Source organism: Neoarius graeffei, chromosome 1 (genome assembly GCF_027579695.1).
Source record: "Neoarius graeffei isolate fNeoGra1 chromosome 1, fNeoGra1.pri, whole genome shotgun sequence".
NCBI classification, from domain to species: domain Eukaryota; kingdom Metazoa; phylum Chordata; class Actinopteri; order Siluriformes; family Ariidae; genus Neoarius; species Neoarius graeffei.
The window spans coordinates 38,279,711-38,296,933 of NC_083569.1; the positions used below are offsets into that span (position 1 = coordinate 38,279,711).

Sequence of the window (17,223 nt, forward strand, 5' to 3'; positions counted from 1 at the left end):
TACCATCAGAGATGCAGGCTTCTGAACTGAGCACTGATAACAGCTTGGGTCGTCCTTCTCCTCTTTAGTCTGAATGACACGGCGTCCCTGATTTCCATAAAGAACTTCAAATTTTGATTCGTCTGACCACAGAACAGTTTTCCACTTTGCCACAGTCCACTTTAAATGAGCCTTGGCCCAGAGAAGACATCTGCGCTTCTGGATCATGTTTAGATATGGCTTCTTCTTTGAACTACAGTATAGAGTTTTAGCTGGCAACGGCGGATGGCACGGTGAATTGTGTTCACAGATAATGTTCTCTGGAAATATTCCTGAGCCCATTTTGTGATTTCCAATACAGAAGCATGCCTGTATGTGATGCAGTGCCATCTAAGGGCCCAAAGATCACGGGCACCCAGTATGGTTTTCCGGCCTTGACCCTTACGCACAGAGATTCTTCCAGATTCTCTGAATCTTTTGATGATATTATGCACTGTAGATGATGATATGTTCAAACTCTTTGCAATTTTACACTGTCAAACTCCTTTCTGATATTGCTCCACTATTTGTCGGCGCAGAATTAGGGGGATTGGTGATCCTCTTCCCATCTTTACTTCTGAGAGCCGCTGCCACTCCAAGATGCTCTTTTTATACCCAGTCATGTTAATGACCTATTGCCAATTGACCTAATGAGTTGCAATTTGGTCCTCCAGCTGTTCCTTTTTTGTACCTTTAACTTTTCCAGCCTCTTATTGCCCCTGTCCCAACTTTTTTGAGATGTGCTGCTGTCATGAAATTTCAAATGAGCCAATATTTGGCATGAAATTTCAAAATGTCTCACTTTCAACATTTGATATGTTGTCTATGTTCTATTCTGAATACAATATCAGTTTTTGAGATTTGTAAATTATTGCATTCCGTTTTTATTTACAATTTGTACTTTGTCCCAACTTTTTTGGAATCGGGGTTGTACTTTGTAAACTTGAGATTTCTGTTTATTTAATAATTTATTGATTGCATTGCATGTTTTTATTTGTGAAGTGACCTTGGGTGTCTTGAAAGGCGCTTTTAAATAAAATTTTTATTATTGTTATTATTATTATTATTATTATTATTATTATTACAACTTCAGTTGAACAAAACATCTCACCTCCAAAATTGTGGTTCCATCAGACATGGCAATCTTGAAAAGAGCGTAGATGGGAATACAGATTACTGAGGACAGGGCCATGCAGAAACCAATGACCAGAGACCAGTCTGGGTACACGTAATCATTGTAAGTGATGGGTTTGTACTGGATCACAGTGAAGATCAGGATGAACTGGACACACAGGGACAGAGGGAGTATTTATGCTGGCTGAGAACTGAGTTTCACTACAAAGCTAATCTGCAATTTTCCTTAATTAGTTGACACAATACACAGACACGTGCACACACACACATATACAGTGGTGCTTGAAAGTTTGTGAACCCTTTAGAATTTTAAATATTAAAAATATCATCAGATTTTCACACAAGTCCTAAAAGTAGATAAAGAGAAACCGGTTAAACCAACGAGACAAAAATATTATACTTGGTCATTTATTTATTGAGGAAAATGATCCAATATTACATATCTGTGAGTGGCAAAAGTATGTGAACCTTTGCTTTCAGTATCTGGTGTGACCCCCTTGTGCAGCAATAACTGCAACTAAACGTTTCCTGTAACTGTTGCTCAGTCCTGCACACCGGCTTGGAGGAATTTTAGCCCATTCCTCCGTACAGAACAGCTTCAACTCTGGGATGTTGGTGGGCTTCCTCACATGAACTGCTCGCTTCAGGTCCTTCCACAACATTTCGACTGGATTAAGGTCAGGACTTTGACTTGGCCATTCCAAAACATTAACTTTATTCTTCTTTAACCATTCTTTGGTAGAACGACTTGTGTGCTTAGGGTCGTTGTCTTGCTGCATGACCCACCTTCTCTTGAGATTCAGTTCATGGACAGATGTCCTGACAGTTTCCTTTAGAATTCGCTGGTATAAGTCAGAATTCATTATTCCATCAATGATGGCAAGCTGTCCTGGCCCAGATGCAGCAAAACAGGCCCAAACCATGATACTACTACCACCACCATGTTTCACAGATGGGTGAAGTTTCTTATGCTGGAATGCAGTGTTTTCCTTTCTCCAAACATAACGCTTCCCATTTAAACCAAAAAGTTGTATTTTGGTCTCATCCATCCACAAAACATTTTTCCTATAGCCTTCTGGCTTGTCCATGTGATCTTTAGCAAACTGCAGACGAGCAGCAACATTCTTTTTGGAGAGCAGTGGCTTTCTCCTTGCAATCCTGCCATGCACACCATTGTTGTTCAGTGTTCTCCTGATGGTGGACTCATGAACATTAACATTAGCTAATGTGAGAGAGGCCTTCAGTTGCTTAGAAGTTACCCTGGGATCCTTTGTGACCTTGCTGACTATTACATGCCTTGCTCTTGGAGTGATCTTTGTTAGTCGACCACTCCTGGGGAGGGTAACAATGGTCTTGAATTTCCTCCTTTTGTACACAATCTGTCTGACTGTGGATTGGTGGAGTCCAAACTCTTTAGAGATGGTTTTGTAACCTTTTCCAGCCTGATGAGCATCAACAATGCTTTTTCTGAGGTCCTCAGAAATGTCCTTTGTTCGTGTCATGATACACTTCCACAAACATGTGTTGTGAAGATCAGACTTTGATAGATCCCTGTTCTTTAAATAAAACAGGGTGCCCACTCACACTTGATTGTCATCCCATTGATTGAAAACACCTGACTCTAATTTCACCTTCAAATTAACTGCTAATCCTAGAGGTTCACATACTTTTGCCACTCACAGATGTGTAATATTGGATCATTTTCCTCAATAAATAAATGACCAAGTGTAATATTTTTGTCTCATTTGTTTAACTGGGTTCTCTTTATCTACTTTTAGGACTTGTGTGAAAATCTGATGATGCTTTAGGTCCTATTTATGCAGAAATATAGAAAATTCTAAAGGGTTCACAAACTTTCAAGCACCACTGTATTTACATATCCAACACTTTCTATTTTCCAATTTACTACACAATCCCATAATGCATGGTGGCTACCAATCTGGCAAACACTCACCGAGATAATAAGCGGAGAGATGAACCTCCAACAGACCCTGAAGAAGACTGGTGGAGGGAAACCCAGCATCATCTCCACATCCTTAAAGTAGTTTCTGTGGCCTGCAAGAGAAAAACACACTGAACACTACAGTCCTATCCACACACCAACAGATAAACAGCAGTAAAGGCAGGATATTGAGGTGACTGACTTACCATAAACATACATAATGCAGATGCACATGATGCAGGAGATGATGACTAGCGAGAAGCTGGCAGCGTAGTTATCCATTAGCAGCAGCCAGTATATTCCCGCCTGCAACCACAAGAGGGCAACATAGCATGAGGCACTGCATTGGTCATTGATTTTTATTCTCAGGCATATGCTCAACTCACCCGTGTGGTCAATGGCACTCCCAAGAGAAAGCCGAGGATGGCCACTCCAAGCGTGATGAAGGTTTTGTTTCGGATGATCCAGTCCGTGCCGATCTCATCCACTATCGCGGTCACCAATGTCTCCAAAAGACAGAACTGTCCAAACACACATATACACACTGAAGTGAGGGAATACTGCACTCTTCAAACATTCCCTGTTGAAGAATGGGCTATAAATTCCATTTTGATGGGAATCTTTGAATTTTCTGACCTGAGGCAGTAAAGACGGGCTGAGTTTACCTGTGTGCCGAGACCCAGCAGGATGAGCATGAAGAAAAAAAGCAGCGACCAGAGTGGCGAGATGGGTAGCAGCGTCAGAGCTTCTGGGTAGGCAACAAAGGCCAGGCCTGGCCCGTGGTCAGCCACCTCGGACACGTCCACGCCCAGGTGCTGTGCCATGAAGCCCAGGATGGAGAAGATGACAAAGCCGGCATACACACTCGTTGCACAGTTTGTCACACTGATAATGATGCTGTCTCTGTTCAGCAAAATCAAAATAAAGTGTCAGAAAACCAACTATGGTTGTCACAGTACTCAATGTTCATGTACACTGAAATTTTAGTGTGAATTCTATCTGAATATTCACACACCAACCCAAGGTAAAGGCATAAAGTGAGTTTTTATTCATTATGTAGCCATTGATGATATTTGATTCAATGTTTTAAAATTGTTATTATTCTTGTTGGTCATGTTTTGATGTTTTCACATACTGTAAATCACATTATGTCAGATTAGGCAGTATAATGCTATAAATTCTTGCCGTGTCTTGGTCGGGAGACTGACAACAGTATAATTTTGATGCCGACCAATGATTCTTCATGTCCTTGTGTGTCATTGGGGAGGAAGGTCAAGAAATTGCCAGTCATGGCTATTGGAGCTGTCAAACTAGCTGAGAAAATACAGAAAATTCTGACATGCTAGAGTTTTCACTGGGGTGTCATGGAGTGTCCCAGATGTCACATCACTGCTTCTTTGATTACGTCACATTACAAAGTCCCATTAGTCATTCCTGACATTCATATTAGGGCCTGACAAGATCGTGTCAGATTCAGGCTGAATTTGTGTAACCTGATCTCGGCATTAATCCTTTGGGGTCTGAGGGTATTTTCTGGCACTCTAATCATTTTGGCATGCTCTGATTTTGTTGTCAATTTCAACAAATCTAAGCAGTAAAGTCATATGACTTTTTTTGTATTCAGCACAAGTTCAGCTCCAATAATATCTATGTAGTATGTATGTCATGATTGTACTTTTTTTAAAAATAACCGATAAATGAAGATGTTGTAAAAAGCAGTTTTAGAAGTATGTTGGAATGTGTGGAAAAAAAACATGACCTTACCCATTGTGATGAACCGTTTTGATCACTTGAGGTGATTCTGTTCAATCTTAGGAATGTAACAAGCACAAAAACTTAAATCTGCTCCACTGATTTGGACAATTAACCTGCTATTAAAAAAAATTATGTCCTATTGTTTTGGGATAAAGGGTTGGCAGTGGGAGGGGTGTTCAATGAGAAGAGTAAAACATTCCATTCCATTCAATGAGAAGAGTGAAAACCCCTCCCAATGCCAACTCTTAATCCCATCAGGTCAAGTGATCAAAACAGTTCAGCACAATGGGTAAGGTAATGTTTTTTCACACAGTTCAAAAACTGCTTTTTAAAACAGCTTCATTTATCTGGCATTTGAGTCTATTCAATCAGTGTAGGAAATGGGTGCCCGCCCCACCACCCGTCGCGGTCAGTTTGCAGCAAGGGCAGAATGAATTTATAAGTTGCCAGCCCCACGGGTGGTCCCCCTTTGAGGGGGTTCATCATTCTCTCGATATTTCATCATATTGAAGGACTTTTCAAGACATTTTCACTAGATTCTGTTGGTTTGTTTACCGACACGGGCGCGGCCATATTGTTTTCGCTTAGAGAAACGAGCGCTCTGATTGGCTGTTGCTTCGGAGGTTCAGCCAATCAGAGAGCTCGATACATACAGCTCAGTGAAATCCACCCCAAGTCTCCCCAAGTCACATCTATGTCTGTGACTTTGAAAACCAGCGAGCCAGCTAGCATACTACAGAGAGTGGGTTAGGGGTTGAAGGGTACATAGTGTGCAGGATAGGGTACAAAGATAGGAGTGCTAACACCACATTATTTTTTGTTAGATAGGAACTCAATCAAACATAGGTCACATATACATTTATATACATGAACACCAGTAATAAATCATAAAACTAAATTGAATATATGAAATTACATGCATGATACAACATTACATGCATTGCCTCTTTTACAATTTTTCGAAAATTATGCGATATTACGGCAGATTATAGTTGAAATTGGGGCAGGCAACTTTTGAGCAGGGCAGGCAACTTTTCAGAGTTGCCTGCCCTGTGGTCTGGCTGATATTTTCCATGAATTTCCTACACTGATTCAATGTGTCTTGAAATTAACTCTTGTACTATTTTACTCGGTTCAGAGCCACAACCAACTCTGTTACACAATTACACTGTAATTCTGCGCCCATTCCAACTCCAAATTTTACTCTCTAAACTCAAAATAGAGCAAAATTAACTATTTTGAGGAAAATGCTTTTAACTCTGGAAAAATCGATCAGTCATTTTTCCTGTATATGTACTACACCACACGCATATCAACCGATATGCTCATAATAAATAGAAGAAATATTTACACTTAGTTGAGCTGATCTTTGGCTGGATCGAGTCAAAGTAAAAAAATATATTATAATAATAATAATAATAATAATAAATGTAAAAAATAAATAAAAATTTTAAAAGGCACTGCTCATCATCAGTGTTGCAGTTCTCAAGATTGAATTGAATCACTGTCCTGAAATGTAATCACTGTCTTGATTTGCTGTCCTGAATCATGAATTGAATCATGAGTTGAATCGCTGTCCTGAATCATCCAAAGTGCATAAAACCACGTGCCATCTCGCAACAAGTTTTACCTCCAAATAGGCTAAACTTTGGCTGACAGATTTTATCTTGTTCATGGTGGGTGTTCCCACAGCAAAAGAGAAGCCAATCAAAAGTGAAAGAGTGAAAGTAATTATCATGCCATTACCGTGTGAATAGTTTTTTTTTATGAATGCGAAAGTGGGCGCTCAGCGCCCCGACTCCGGTGTGACTGAGTAAGGTGACAAGTTTTATGTTTCATCTAATTTAGGTAATTAAAAAAATATAATATTATTTGGCAGTGGGAATATAGGAAAGTGTAAAGTATAAAGTTTGTCAATATGTTTATCATGCTTGTATGATAAAAAACAACCTGCGAATATATTTATATAACCTACTCATTCTAAACCTGCCAAGCTTCACCGGCGAAGCTCTCAACCCCAGAGAGTTAAGCTGCTTTGTAGAATGTTTATTATACAGGACCAGTCAAAAGTTTGTACACACCTACTCATTCATACACTGTAAAACATTTCAAATTGGTTTAACTTGGAAATGCAAGTTCACCTGCTGCCTTGGAAATGCAAGTTAACTCAATTTGGCAATTATCTTTATTTCAACTCAGAAAAAGTCTCAGTTAGTCAAGACAATTAAGTAATTCAAGTCGAACCTTTGAAAACTTGCACAGATTACTTCAAATTAAAACACTTTTCAGAGTTCATTGAGTTAAAGCGAAAAAGTAAGCGGACATAACTAAACAAGGCTGAAATGTTTTACAGTGTAGGTTTTTCTGTATTTTGCCCATTTTCTACCTTGTAGAACAATACTGAAGACATCAAAACTGACATAAAAATATGGAAATATGTGATAAACAAAAAAATGTTATAAAACCCCCCAAAATGTATCATATTTTAGATTCTTCAAAGTACTCTGTGTTTACCTTGTTGACGCATTGCACACTATTGGCATTACCTTAACCAGCTTCATGAGGTAGTCACCTGGAATGCTTTTCAATTAAGAGGTGTGCCTTGTCAAAAGTTAATTAGTGCAATTTCTTGCCTTCTTAATGTGTTTGAGATCAAACACTAAATAATAAAAATACAGTAAATATCCCAATTCCACAACTGTAGTAATCCATACTATGTCAAGAACCACTCAACTAAGCAAGCAACTAAGTAAGTTTGCAGGGGTCAGTTTGGTCAACATTTTCAATTACATTATGAATAATTATTTGTAAAACTTCTTACTGTGCTAAAGTAAAATTTGAAACCAGGTAATATTCAATACTACACAAGACATTTAATTCATCAAATATGTAAAAAGAATCATTTTACTGTGCTGTATTTGAATGGCTATAAAGACCCCCCAATTAGCCAACCCAGCCTGCCATTATACATAAACAAAATGGTATTAAGATGTCATGTAAACTCTTGAAGACAGTCTGAGTGAATAATGGCATGTCCAGTACCTGAAACAGTTGTTGTGAAATTTGTTATAGGAAGCCATGGTGATGAGCCCACCCCAGGCACAGCCCAGGGAGTAGAAAATCTGAGAAGCAGCATCACCCCACACCTACAGGACACAAACTTTATTATCCTAGTTCTGATTAACATGGTTTCAGCACACATCCCACTTCTTATTGGTAACTTCATTCCATGTCAGTGGTGTGCTGACCTTGGCATTCAGGATTTTCTCCCACTGTGGAGTGAGGTAGTATTGGATTCCACTGACAGCACCATCTAACGTGATGCCTCGAATGAAGAGAATGGTTAGCACCACGTAGGGAAAGGTCGCTGTGAAGTACACCACCTGAGAAACATCCAATATAGAAAAAGCATTTTTTTTAATGCATTATTCTGTTCTCTAGATGAACACTGGGAAAGCAGTCAGACCAGATGGTATCCCAACAGAGGCTTGGAGATGTTTGGGTGAGACGGCTGTGGAGTTCCTAACGAGATTGTTTAATAAGATCCTAGAGAATGAGAAAATGCCGAATGAATGGAGAAAGTGTGCTAGCCCCAGTATACAAGAATAAGGGAGATGTACAGAGCTGCAGTAATTACAGAGGGATAAAATTGATGAGCCACACCATGAAGCTATGGGAAAGGGTATTGGAGGTGAGATTGAGAAGAGAGGTAGCAATCTGTGAACAGCAGTACGGGTTTATGCCAAGGAAGAGCACGTCGGATGCAATTTTTGCTTCAAGAATGTTAATGGAGAAGTACAGGGAAGGCCAGAGAAAGCTACATTGTGTGTTTGCAGACCTGGAGAAGGTGTACGATAGAGTGCCGAGAGATGAGTTATGGTATTGTATGAGAAAGGGTGGAGTGAATGAGAAGTATGTCAGAGTGGTGCAAGACATGTACAGTATGAGAACAGTGAAACAGCAGTGAGGTGTGCAGTTGGAATGACTGAATGGTTCAAGGTGAAGGTGGGACTTCGTCAAGGATCTGCTTTGAGTCCTTTCTTGTTTGCCATAGTGATGGATAGCTTGACGGACGAAGTGAGGGAAGAGTCATCATGGAACATGATGTTTGTGGATGATATTGTGAAATGTGGTGAAAGTAGAAAGGAGGTTGACGGGTTTGGAGAGATGGAGGTATGCATTGGAACGAAGAGGAATGAAGGTGAGCTGTAGCAAAACAGAATACATGTGCATCAATGAGAATGGGGATGAGAGTGTAGTGAAGATGCAAGGAGTAGACGTAAAGAAAGTTGGTGAATTCAAGTACCTGGGGTTCACTGTGCAGGAAAATGGGGGCTGCGATAGTGAGGTGAGAGAGAGTGCAGGCAGGGTGGAGCAGTTGGAGAAGGATTTCGGGAGTCATTTGTGATAGGAAAGTCCCAGCAAAAGTGAAAGGTAAGATGTATAAGACAGTAGTGAGACCAGCTATGATGTATGGATTGGAGACAGTTAACGAAGAGATAGGAGGCAAAGTTGGAGGTGGCGGAGTTGAGGATGTTAAGGTTTGTGAGGGAAGTGACAAGGTTGGACAGGATAAGGAACGAGCACATCAGAAGGACAGCACATGTGGAGAGCTTGGGAATTAAGCTAAGAGACATGAGACTGAGATGGTATGGGCGCATCCTCAGAAGAGATGCAGAGCATGTTGGAAGGAGAATGTTGAGGATGGAGCTGCCAGGCACATGAAAACGAGGAAGGCCAAAGAGGAGATACATGGATGTGGTGAGAGAGGACATGAAAGTGGCAGGTGTGGTAGAGAAGGATGCAGAGGACAGGGAGCAATGGAGACGAAAGATCCGCTGTGGTGACCTCTAATTGGGAGCAGCCAAAAGAAGAAGAAAAAATAAGATTCTATTCTCTAGATCAGTTCATCAACTGCTGGACCATTGCCTGGATAAAGACGCAGCAAAGAATTTCAGCAGATGAAACTGAGTACTTGTTAAATACACACACACACACACATACATATATATATATATACACACACACAGTGCTCAGTGTAAATGAGTACACCCCCTTTGAAAAGTAACATTTTAAACAATATCTCAATGAACACAAACAATTTCCAAAATGTCGACAAGACAAAGTTTAAAAGAACATCTGTTTAACTTATAACGTGAAAGTAAGGTTAATAATATAACTTAGATTATACATTTTTGAGTTTTACTCAAATTAGGGTGGTGCAAAAATGAGTACACCCCACAACAAAAACTACTATATCTAGTACTTTGTATGGCCTCAATGATTTTTAATGACAGCACCAAGTCTTCTAGGCATGGAATGAACAAGTTGGCGACATTTTGCAACATCAATCATTTTCCATTCTTCAACAATGACCTCTTTTAGTGACTGGATGCTGGATGGAGAGTGATGCTCAACTTGTCTCTTCAGAATTCAGGTTAATTTTCACATCTTTTTCATTTATTTACCCTCTCTGGTCTCTTATTAGTGAACTGACAATGTTTGTTTAAAGAAAGAAAGAAAGAAAGATAGATAGATAGATAGATAGATAGATAGACAGACAGACAGACAGACAGACAGACAGACAGACAGATAGATAGATAGATAGATAGATAATATGCATTTATACTTCCTGCCTTAAATTCAAGACAGATGCATCTCATCTGTTCAGAGTCCATGCTGCTAGCCAAAACTGGCAACATGATGTAATGCGGCTGTAACAAACCAGACGCTCGCGGATATTGAGTGAACTCAAGGTTTTAATGGGCATAATGGAAAAAGACAATGTACAACAGCCAGGCCAGGTCAATACCGAAAGATCCAAAACAGTAACGAGAGCTAGACAAATCTTGGTCGGAAAACAGGCGAGGATTGAGAAACCGGGAAGCAAGAGAAACGAGCAAACAAACACAAGAGCTAGGCAAGATGGGGCAAAACCGGAAGGCAAAAAGGGTCATACACAGGAATACAATCAGAATAGTAACACTCAGTAGGCTCATGAAATGTGGAGGCAATACTGTGCGAGGAACAAAACAAACAAAGGGGTATAAATACAAACGGAAACAAAAAGGTACAGGTGATGGTAATTAGAACTCGAGGGAGCCACTCCAAGGAAGTGGCTCTGGGTTGGCTGATGGAGTGCACATGATAGTGACTGGTGTGTGAGAGGAATTGTGGGAAGTGGAGTCCTGAGTGTTAGGTGAGCCCGGGAGCGTGACAGTAACACCACCACCCCCCGGAGGCCGAGGGACGAGGGCGACCACGATGACTGCCACCCACGCTGCCGGGAACACTCCTGAGCAAGCCATCAGAACTGCCACAGTGCTGGACAGAGGGTCATTGCCACGGACGACCTCTGGGACCACTGCTGGGCAGACTGCTGGGAGAGCTGGACCCATGGCGCCTGGGACGGCCCCTATGCCGAGGCACGGGCTTCTCTGGATGACGCTGATGGAACTCCTCCACCAACCCCAGATCCAGGATATTTTGTGCGGGAACCCAGCTACGCTCCTCGGGCCCATAGCCCTCGCAGTCCATAAGGTACTGCAGAGTCCCTCCTCTCCTTCTGGAGTGCAGCAACCGGCGGACAGCATACACCAGGGAACCTTCTACGTACACCGGAGGTGGGGGCGCGACATCGGGTGTGCCCTCGTCCAACAGACCTGAGACAACAGGTTTCAAGAGAGATACATGAAATGAGTTAGAAACATGGTAATGCATAGGCAGATCTAATTTGGAAGTAACTTCATTAATTCACTGGAGAATTTTAAAAGGACCTATGTATTTGGGTAATAATTTTCTACCTCCCTCAGGAAACCTGAAGTCCTGAGTCAACAGCCAGGCTCAGTCCCCAGGGAGGTAGATACAGTGGTGCTTGAAAGTTTGTGAACCCTTTAGAATTTTCTATATTTCTGCATAAATAGGACCTAAAACAACAGATTTTCACACAAGTCCTAAAAGTAGATAAAGAGAACTCAGTTAAACAAATGAGACAAAAATATTATACTTGGTCATTTGTTTATTGAGGAACATGATCCAATATTACATATCTGTGAGTGGCAAAAGTATGTGAACCTCTAGGATTAGCAGTTAATTTGAAGGTGAAATTAGAGTCTGTTTTCAATCAATGGGATGACAATGAGGTGTGAGTGGGCACCCTGTTTTATTTAAAGAACAGGGATCTATCAAAGTCTGATCTTCACAATACGTTTGTGGAAGTGTATCATGGCACAAACAAAGGAGATTTCTGAGGACCTCAGATAAAGCGTTGTTGATGCTCATCAGGCTGGAAAAGGTTACAAAACCATCTCTAAAGAGTTTGGACTCCACCAATCCACAGGCAGACAGATTGTGTACAAATGGAGAAAATTCAAGACCATTATTACCCTCCCCAGGAGTGATCAACCAACAAAGATCACTCCAAGAGCAAGGCATGTAATAGTCGGCGAGGTCACAAAGGACCCCAGGGTAACTTCTAAGCAACTGAAGGCCTCCCTCACATTGGCTAATGTTAATGTTCATGAGTCCACCATCAGGAGAACACTGAACAACAATGGTGTGCATGGCAGGATTGCAAGGAGAAAGCCACTGCTCTCCAAAAAGAGCATTGCTGCTCATCTGCAGTTTGCTAAAGATCACGTGGACAAGCCAGAAGGCTACTGGAAAAATGTTTTGTGAATGGATGAGACCAAAATAGAACTTCTTGGTTTAAGTGAGAAGCATCATGTTTGGAGAAATGCTGCATTTGTTCCATATATGCTGCATTCCAGCATAAGAACCTTATCCCATCTGTGAAACATGGTGGTAGTAGTATCATGGCCTGGGTCTGTTTTGCTGCATCTGGGCCAGGACGGCTTGCCATCATTGATGGAACAATGAATTCTGAATTATCCCAGCGAATTCTAAAGGAAAATGTCAGGACATCTGTCCATGAACTGAATCTCAAGAGAAGACGGGTCATGCAGCAAGACAACAACCCTAAGCACACAAGTCGTTCTACCAAAGAATGGTTAAAGGAGAATAAAGTTAATGTTTTGGAATGGCCAAGTCAAAGTCCTGACCTTAATCCAACCGAAATGTTGTGTAAGGACCTGAAGCGAACAGTTCATGTGAGGAAACCCACCAACATCCCAGAGTTGAAGCTGTTCTGTACTGAGGAATGGGCTAAAATTCCTCCAAGCCAGTGTGCAGGACTGATCAACAATTAGTGGAAATGTTTAGTTGCAGTTATTGCTGCACAAGGGGGTCACACCAGATACTGAAAGCAAAGGTTCACATACTTTTGCCACTCACAGATATGTAATATTGGATCATTTTCCTCAACAAATAAATGACCAAGTATAATATTTTTGTCTCATTTGTTTAACTGGGTTCTCTTTATCTACTTTTAGGACTTGTGTGAAAATCTGATGATGTTTTAGGTCATATTTATGCAGAAATATAGAAAATTCTAAAGGGTTCACACACTTCCAAGCACCACTGTAGGTGTGTCACCTCTATGACGATCCGCCAGCCTCTTGTGTTGGTGGAGGACGTTCTCGATTCGCTGGTGGGTCTGTCCCCAGACCTGCTCGCTCCGTTGCATCCAACTGTCAACAGCCGGGTTGTCAGAGGGCATGGCAGACCATGGCATTAAAGGGGGTTGGTAACCCAGCATACACTGAAAAGGTGTGAGACCCGTAGCAGAGCTAATTAATGAGTTTTGGGCCATTTCGGCCCAGGGCAAGTAGTTGGACCAGTCGGCTTGGTTTTCATGACCGTACAGTCTCAAAAACTTTCCCAGTTCTTGGTTGACCCTTTCACATTGACCATTAGACTGGGGATGGTAACCGGAGGTGACACTGACGTTAACTCCCAGTCTCTCAAAGAAAGCTGACCATACATGCGAGGTGAACTGAGGCCCTCGATCAGACACTATATCTTCTGGAATACCAAATGTATGGAACACATAGTTAAAAAGGGTTTCAGCTGTCTGAAAGGTGGTAGGTAGAGTAATGAAGGGAATAAATCTAACTCCTTGTGAGAACCTATCAACAATGGTCAGAATGACCATGTAGTTCTGTGAAGGGGGCAAATCAGTAACAAAGTCTACCGCTAAACGTGACCATGGATGAGAAGGGACAGGCAAGGGCATGAGTTTACCGGCAAGGACAGTTTTGGGTATTTTGCATTTTGAACAGGTGGTGCATGAGGAGACAAACCTATGGATATTTGATAGCATATTTTCCCACCAATATCTGCCAGACAATAACTGGTGTATACGTGTCTCTCCTGGATGGCCAGAAGACAAAGAGGAGTGGGCCCATGTAATTAACTTGTCCCTGCATTGAGTGGGTACATATTTACTTCTGACAGGGCAAGATTCAGGGGCAGGAGTGACAGATAGTTCTTGGTCGATCTCTTCGTCTATTTCCCATCTAATGGGGGCGACCACAACTGATGGGGGTAGTACATTAACTACCTCAGGGGAGGATTTGGGACTGGGATATATACAAGACAGGGCATCTGCTTTAGTATTACAGGAACCAGGACAATAAGAGATGGAAAAATCAAATCGATAAAAGAATAGAGACCACTGAGCCTGACAGGGATTGAGCCGTTTAGCTGACCGTAAATATTCAAGGTTTTGATGATCTGTTAACACGAGGAAGGGATGCGTAGCTCCCTCTAGTCAATGATGCCATTCTTTGAAAGCTAGTTTCATGGCCAGCAATTCTCCATCTCCGATACTGTAATTACGTTCGGCAGGGGTCAGTTTATGGGAGTAGAAGGCTATCAGATGCAATTTGCAGGGGTCACCTACACGCTGGGACAGCACAGCTCCGGTGCCTACCTCAGAGGCATCCATCTCCACCATGAAAGGCTGAGTGGGATCAGGATGCTTCAGAATGGGGGCAGAGGTGAAGGCTACCTTGAGGGATTCAAATGCTTCCTGCGCCCGGGGATTCCATGAGAGTTTTTTTTGGCAGTTCCTTTCAATAAGGTGGTAAAAAGAGCTGCTAGACTACTGAAATTGGGAATGAAACGACAGTAGAAATTAGCAAACTCAAGAAATCGCTGGAGCTCCTTTATGGAAGTAGGGATGGGCCAATTCGTTATGGCTTCTACTTACTTACCGTCTATGACGACACCCTCCAGACTGATGACGTAGCCTAGGAAAGAAGTAGAAGGGAGAGGAAATTTACACTTCTTCCCTTTAACATACAGCTGGTTCTCAAGAAGACGCGTAAGGACAGAACGGACATGACGAATATGAGTTTCGAGATTAGGGGAGTAAATCAAAATGTCGTCGATGTAGGCAATAACATTTGCCAAGCATATCCCTGAGGACGGGGCGGCACGGTGGTGTAGTGGTTAGTGCTGTCGCCTCACCGCAAGAAGGTCCGGGTTCTAGCCCCGTGGCTGGTGAGGGCCCTTCTGTGCGGAGTTTGCATCTTCTCCCCGTGTCCGCGTGGGTTTCCTCCGGGTGCTCCGGTTTCCCCCACAGTCCAAAGACATGCAAGTTAGGTTAACTGGTGACTCTAAATTGACCATAGGTGTGAATGTGAGTGTGAATGGTTGTCTGTGTCTATGTGTCAGCCCTGTGATGACCTAGCGACTTGTCCAGGGTGTACCCCGCCTTTCACCCATAGTCAGCTGGGATAGGCTCCAGCTTGCCTGCGACCCTGTAGAACAGGATAAAGCGGCTAGAGATAATGAGATGAGATGAGATCCCTGAGGACATCATTTACAAACACTTGAAATACAGACGGGACATTACGCAACCCAAAGGGCATTACTAAATACTCAGTGCCCCCTAGTGGTAAGAAATGCTATTTTCCATTCATCACCTTCCTTTATACGGACTAAACTGTATGCACTTCTTAAGTCGAGTTTTGTAAATATAAACGCTCCATGAAACTGTTCTAGCACTACAGGGACTAAAGGCAGCAGGTAAGAATAGGGTTTAGTGATCTGATTTAACCCACGATAGTCAATGCAGGGCCCAAGTCCCCCATCTTTCTTGTTGATGAAAAAGAACCCTGCAGCTGCAGGAGAAGTAGAATGAAACTCTGTTCTAAAGCCTCCTGAATATACTCCTCCATAGCTCTCTCCTCCACCTGAGTGAGTGGATAAATCCTAGCCTTAGGTGGGATAGCATCACCTATTAATTCAATGGAACAGTCATATTCTCTGTGAGGGGGAAGTTTGGTAGCACTTTTCTTACTAAATACTTCTAACAAGTCACTGTATTTGGGGGGCACTGAAACTATGACATTGGCATTGGGGCTTTCTATAGTTGTTGACGATACCAAAACTGTGGGAAGCGCTAGACAATGGTCATACCAGTAACTGGACCATGAGAGTATTTCTTTATCGGACCAGGATATGACGGGGTTATGTTTTCTAAGCCAGGGCAAACCTAAAATAATAGCATACTCACAAGAATTCAATACAAAAAATTACATTCTTCAGAATGTAAAGCACTGACAGTCAGATTAATGGGTTTTGTGACCCGGTTAACAAGTCCTTCTCCCACGGGATCCCCATCGACAGCAGTCAATCTCAGCCACTCTTCCAGTGGCTCCACAGGAATCTGGAGTTGCTCAACCAGCTCGGTGTGGATAAAGTTCCCTTCAGCTCTGGAATCAATTAATGCTGAGAACACAAAGACAGACTGAAGGCAGTTAACTGTCACAGGTAGGAGAAAGGACTTGGAGACCAACCCCTTAGTGGGTGCACTCACCACATTAACGCGTGGAGCCTGCTTTCCCAGGGTCGGTGCCGAAGTACTGCGTTGGCGGATTTGACAGTCACACAGAATGTGACCCGCAGTTCCGCAATAGAGACACAGTCCATCATGGAGACGTCGTTGCTTCTCCTCTGCAGACAAATGGAATGAGTCACACTGCCTGGGTTCTAGGGATTCTGGATCCTCATGAGTCCAGGTCAGAGGTGGATACGGGCAGTGAGGAGTCAGTGCAGCAGCTGGAACCATAGGGGATTTACGAAGACCTCTCTCGTGCTTCAGTTGGTCTAGGTGAATGGCTAATGAAATCAGCTTCTCTAGTGAAAGACAGTCGTCCTTACACGCCATTTCCGCTAGTATGTTGGAATTCAATCCATTGCGAAATGTCACTAGTAAATCCGGCTCATTCCAACCACTCCCAGCTGCAAGAGTGTGAAATTCCAAAGCGTAGTCAGAAACTGAGCGATTGCCCTGACATAAACGGGTGAGTAATTCTCCTTGAGAGCAGCCCTCACTGGCATGATCAAAAACTGTTCTAAATTCTTTAACAAAATTGTCGTAAGTGTCGGACTGGACTATTGGGCCAAACTGCGGTAGCCCAATCTAAGGCCTTGCCCGTAAGGTGAGAAATGATGAAAGAAATACG

At 42.3% G+C, this 17,223-nt stretch overlaps 1 protein-coding gene across 2 annotated transcripts in view; it reads right to left on the minus strand.

Annotated features, from left to right (window-relative positions):
• The window catches only part of slc6a9 (solute carrier family 6 member 9), a 222,373-nt gene that overhangs the window by 34,372 nt on the left and 170,778 nt on the right, over positions 1–17,223 (minus strand). For both annotated transcript variants that reach the window (XM_060931407.1, XM_060931398.1), the window contains exons 7-13: positions 8,098–8,232; positions 7,892–7,995; positions 3,760–3,997; positions 3,481–3,615; positions 3,301–3,400; positions 3,107–3,207; positions 1,130–1,300 (exon numbers count right to left, since the gene is read on the minus strand). In XM_060931407.1, the coding sequence (XP_060787390.1) occupies positions 1,130–1,300; positions 3,107–3,207; positions 3,301–3,400; positions 3,481–3,615; positions 3,760–3,997; positions 7,892–7,995; positions 8,098–8,232 (984 nt within the window). The remainder of the gene's footprint in view (positions 1–1,129; positions 1,301–3,106; positions 3,208–3,300; positions 3,401–3,480; positions 3,616–3,759; positions 3,998–7,891; positions 7,996–8,097; positions 8,233–17,223) is intronic.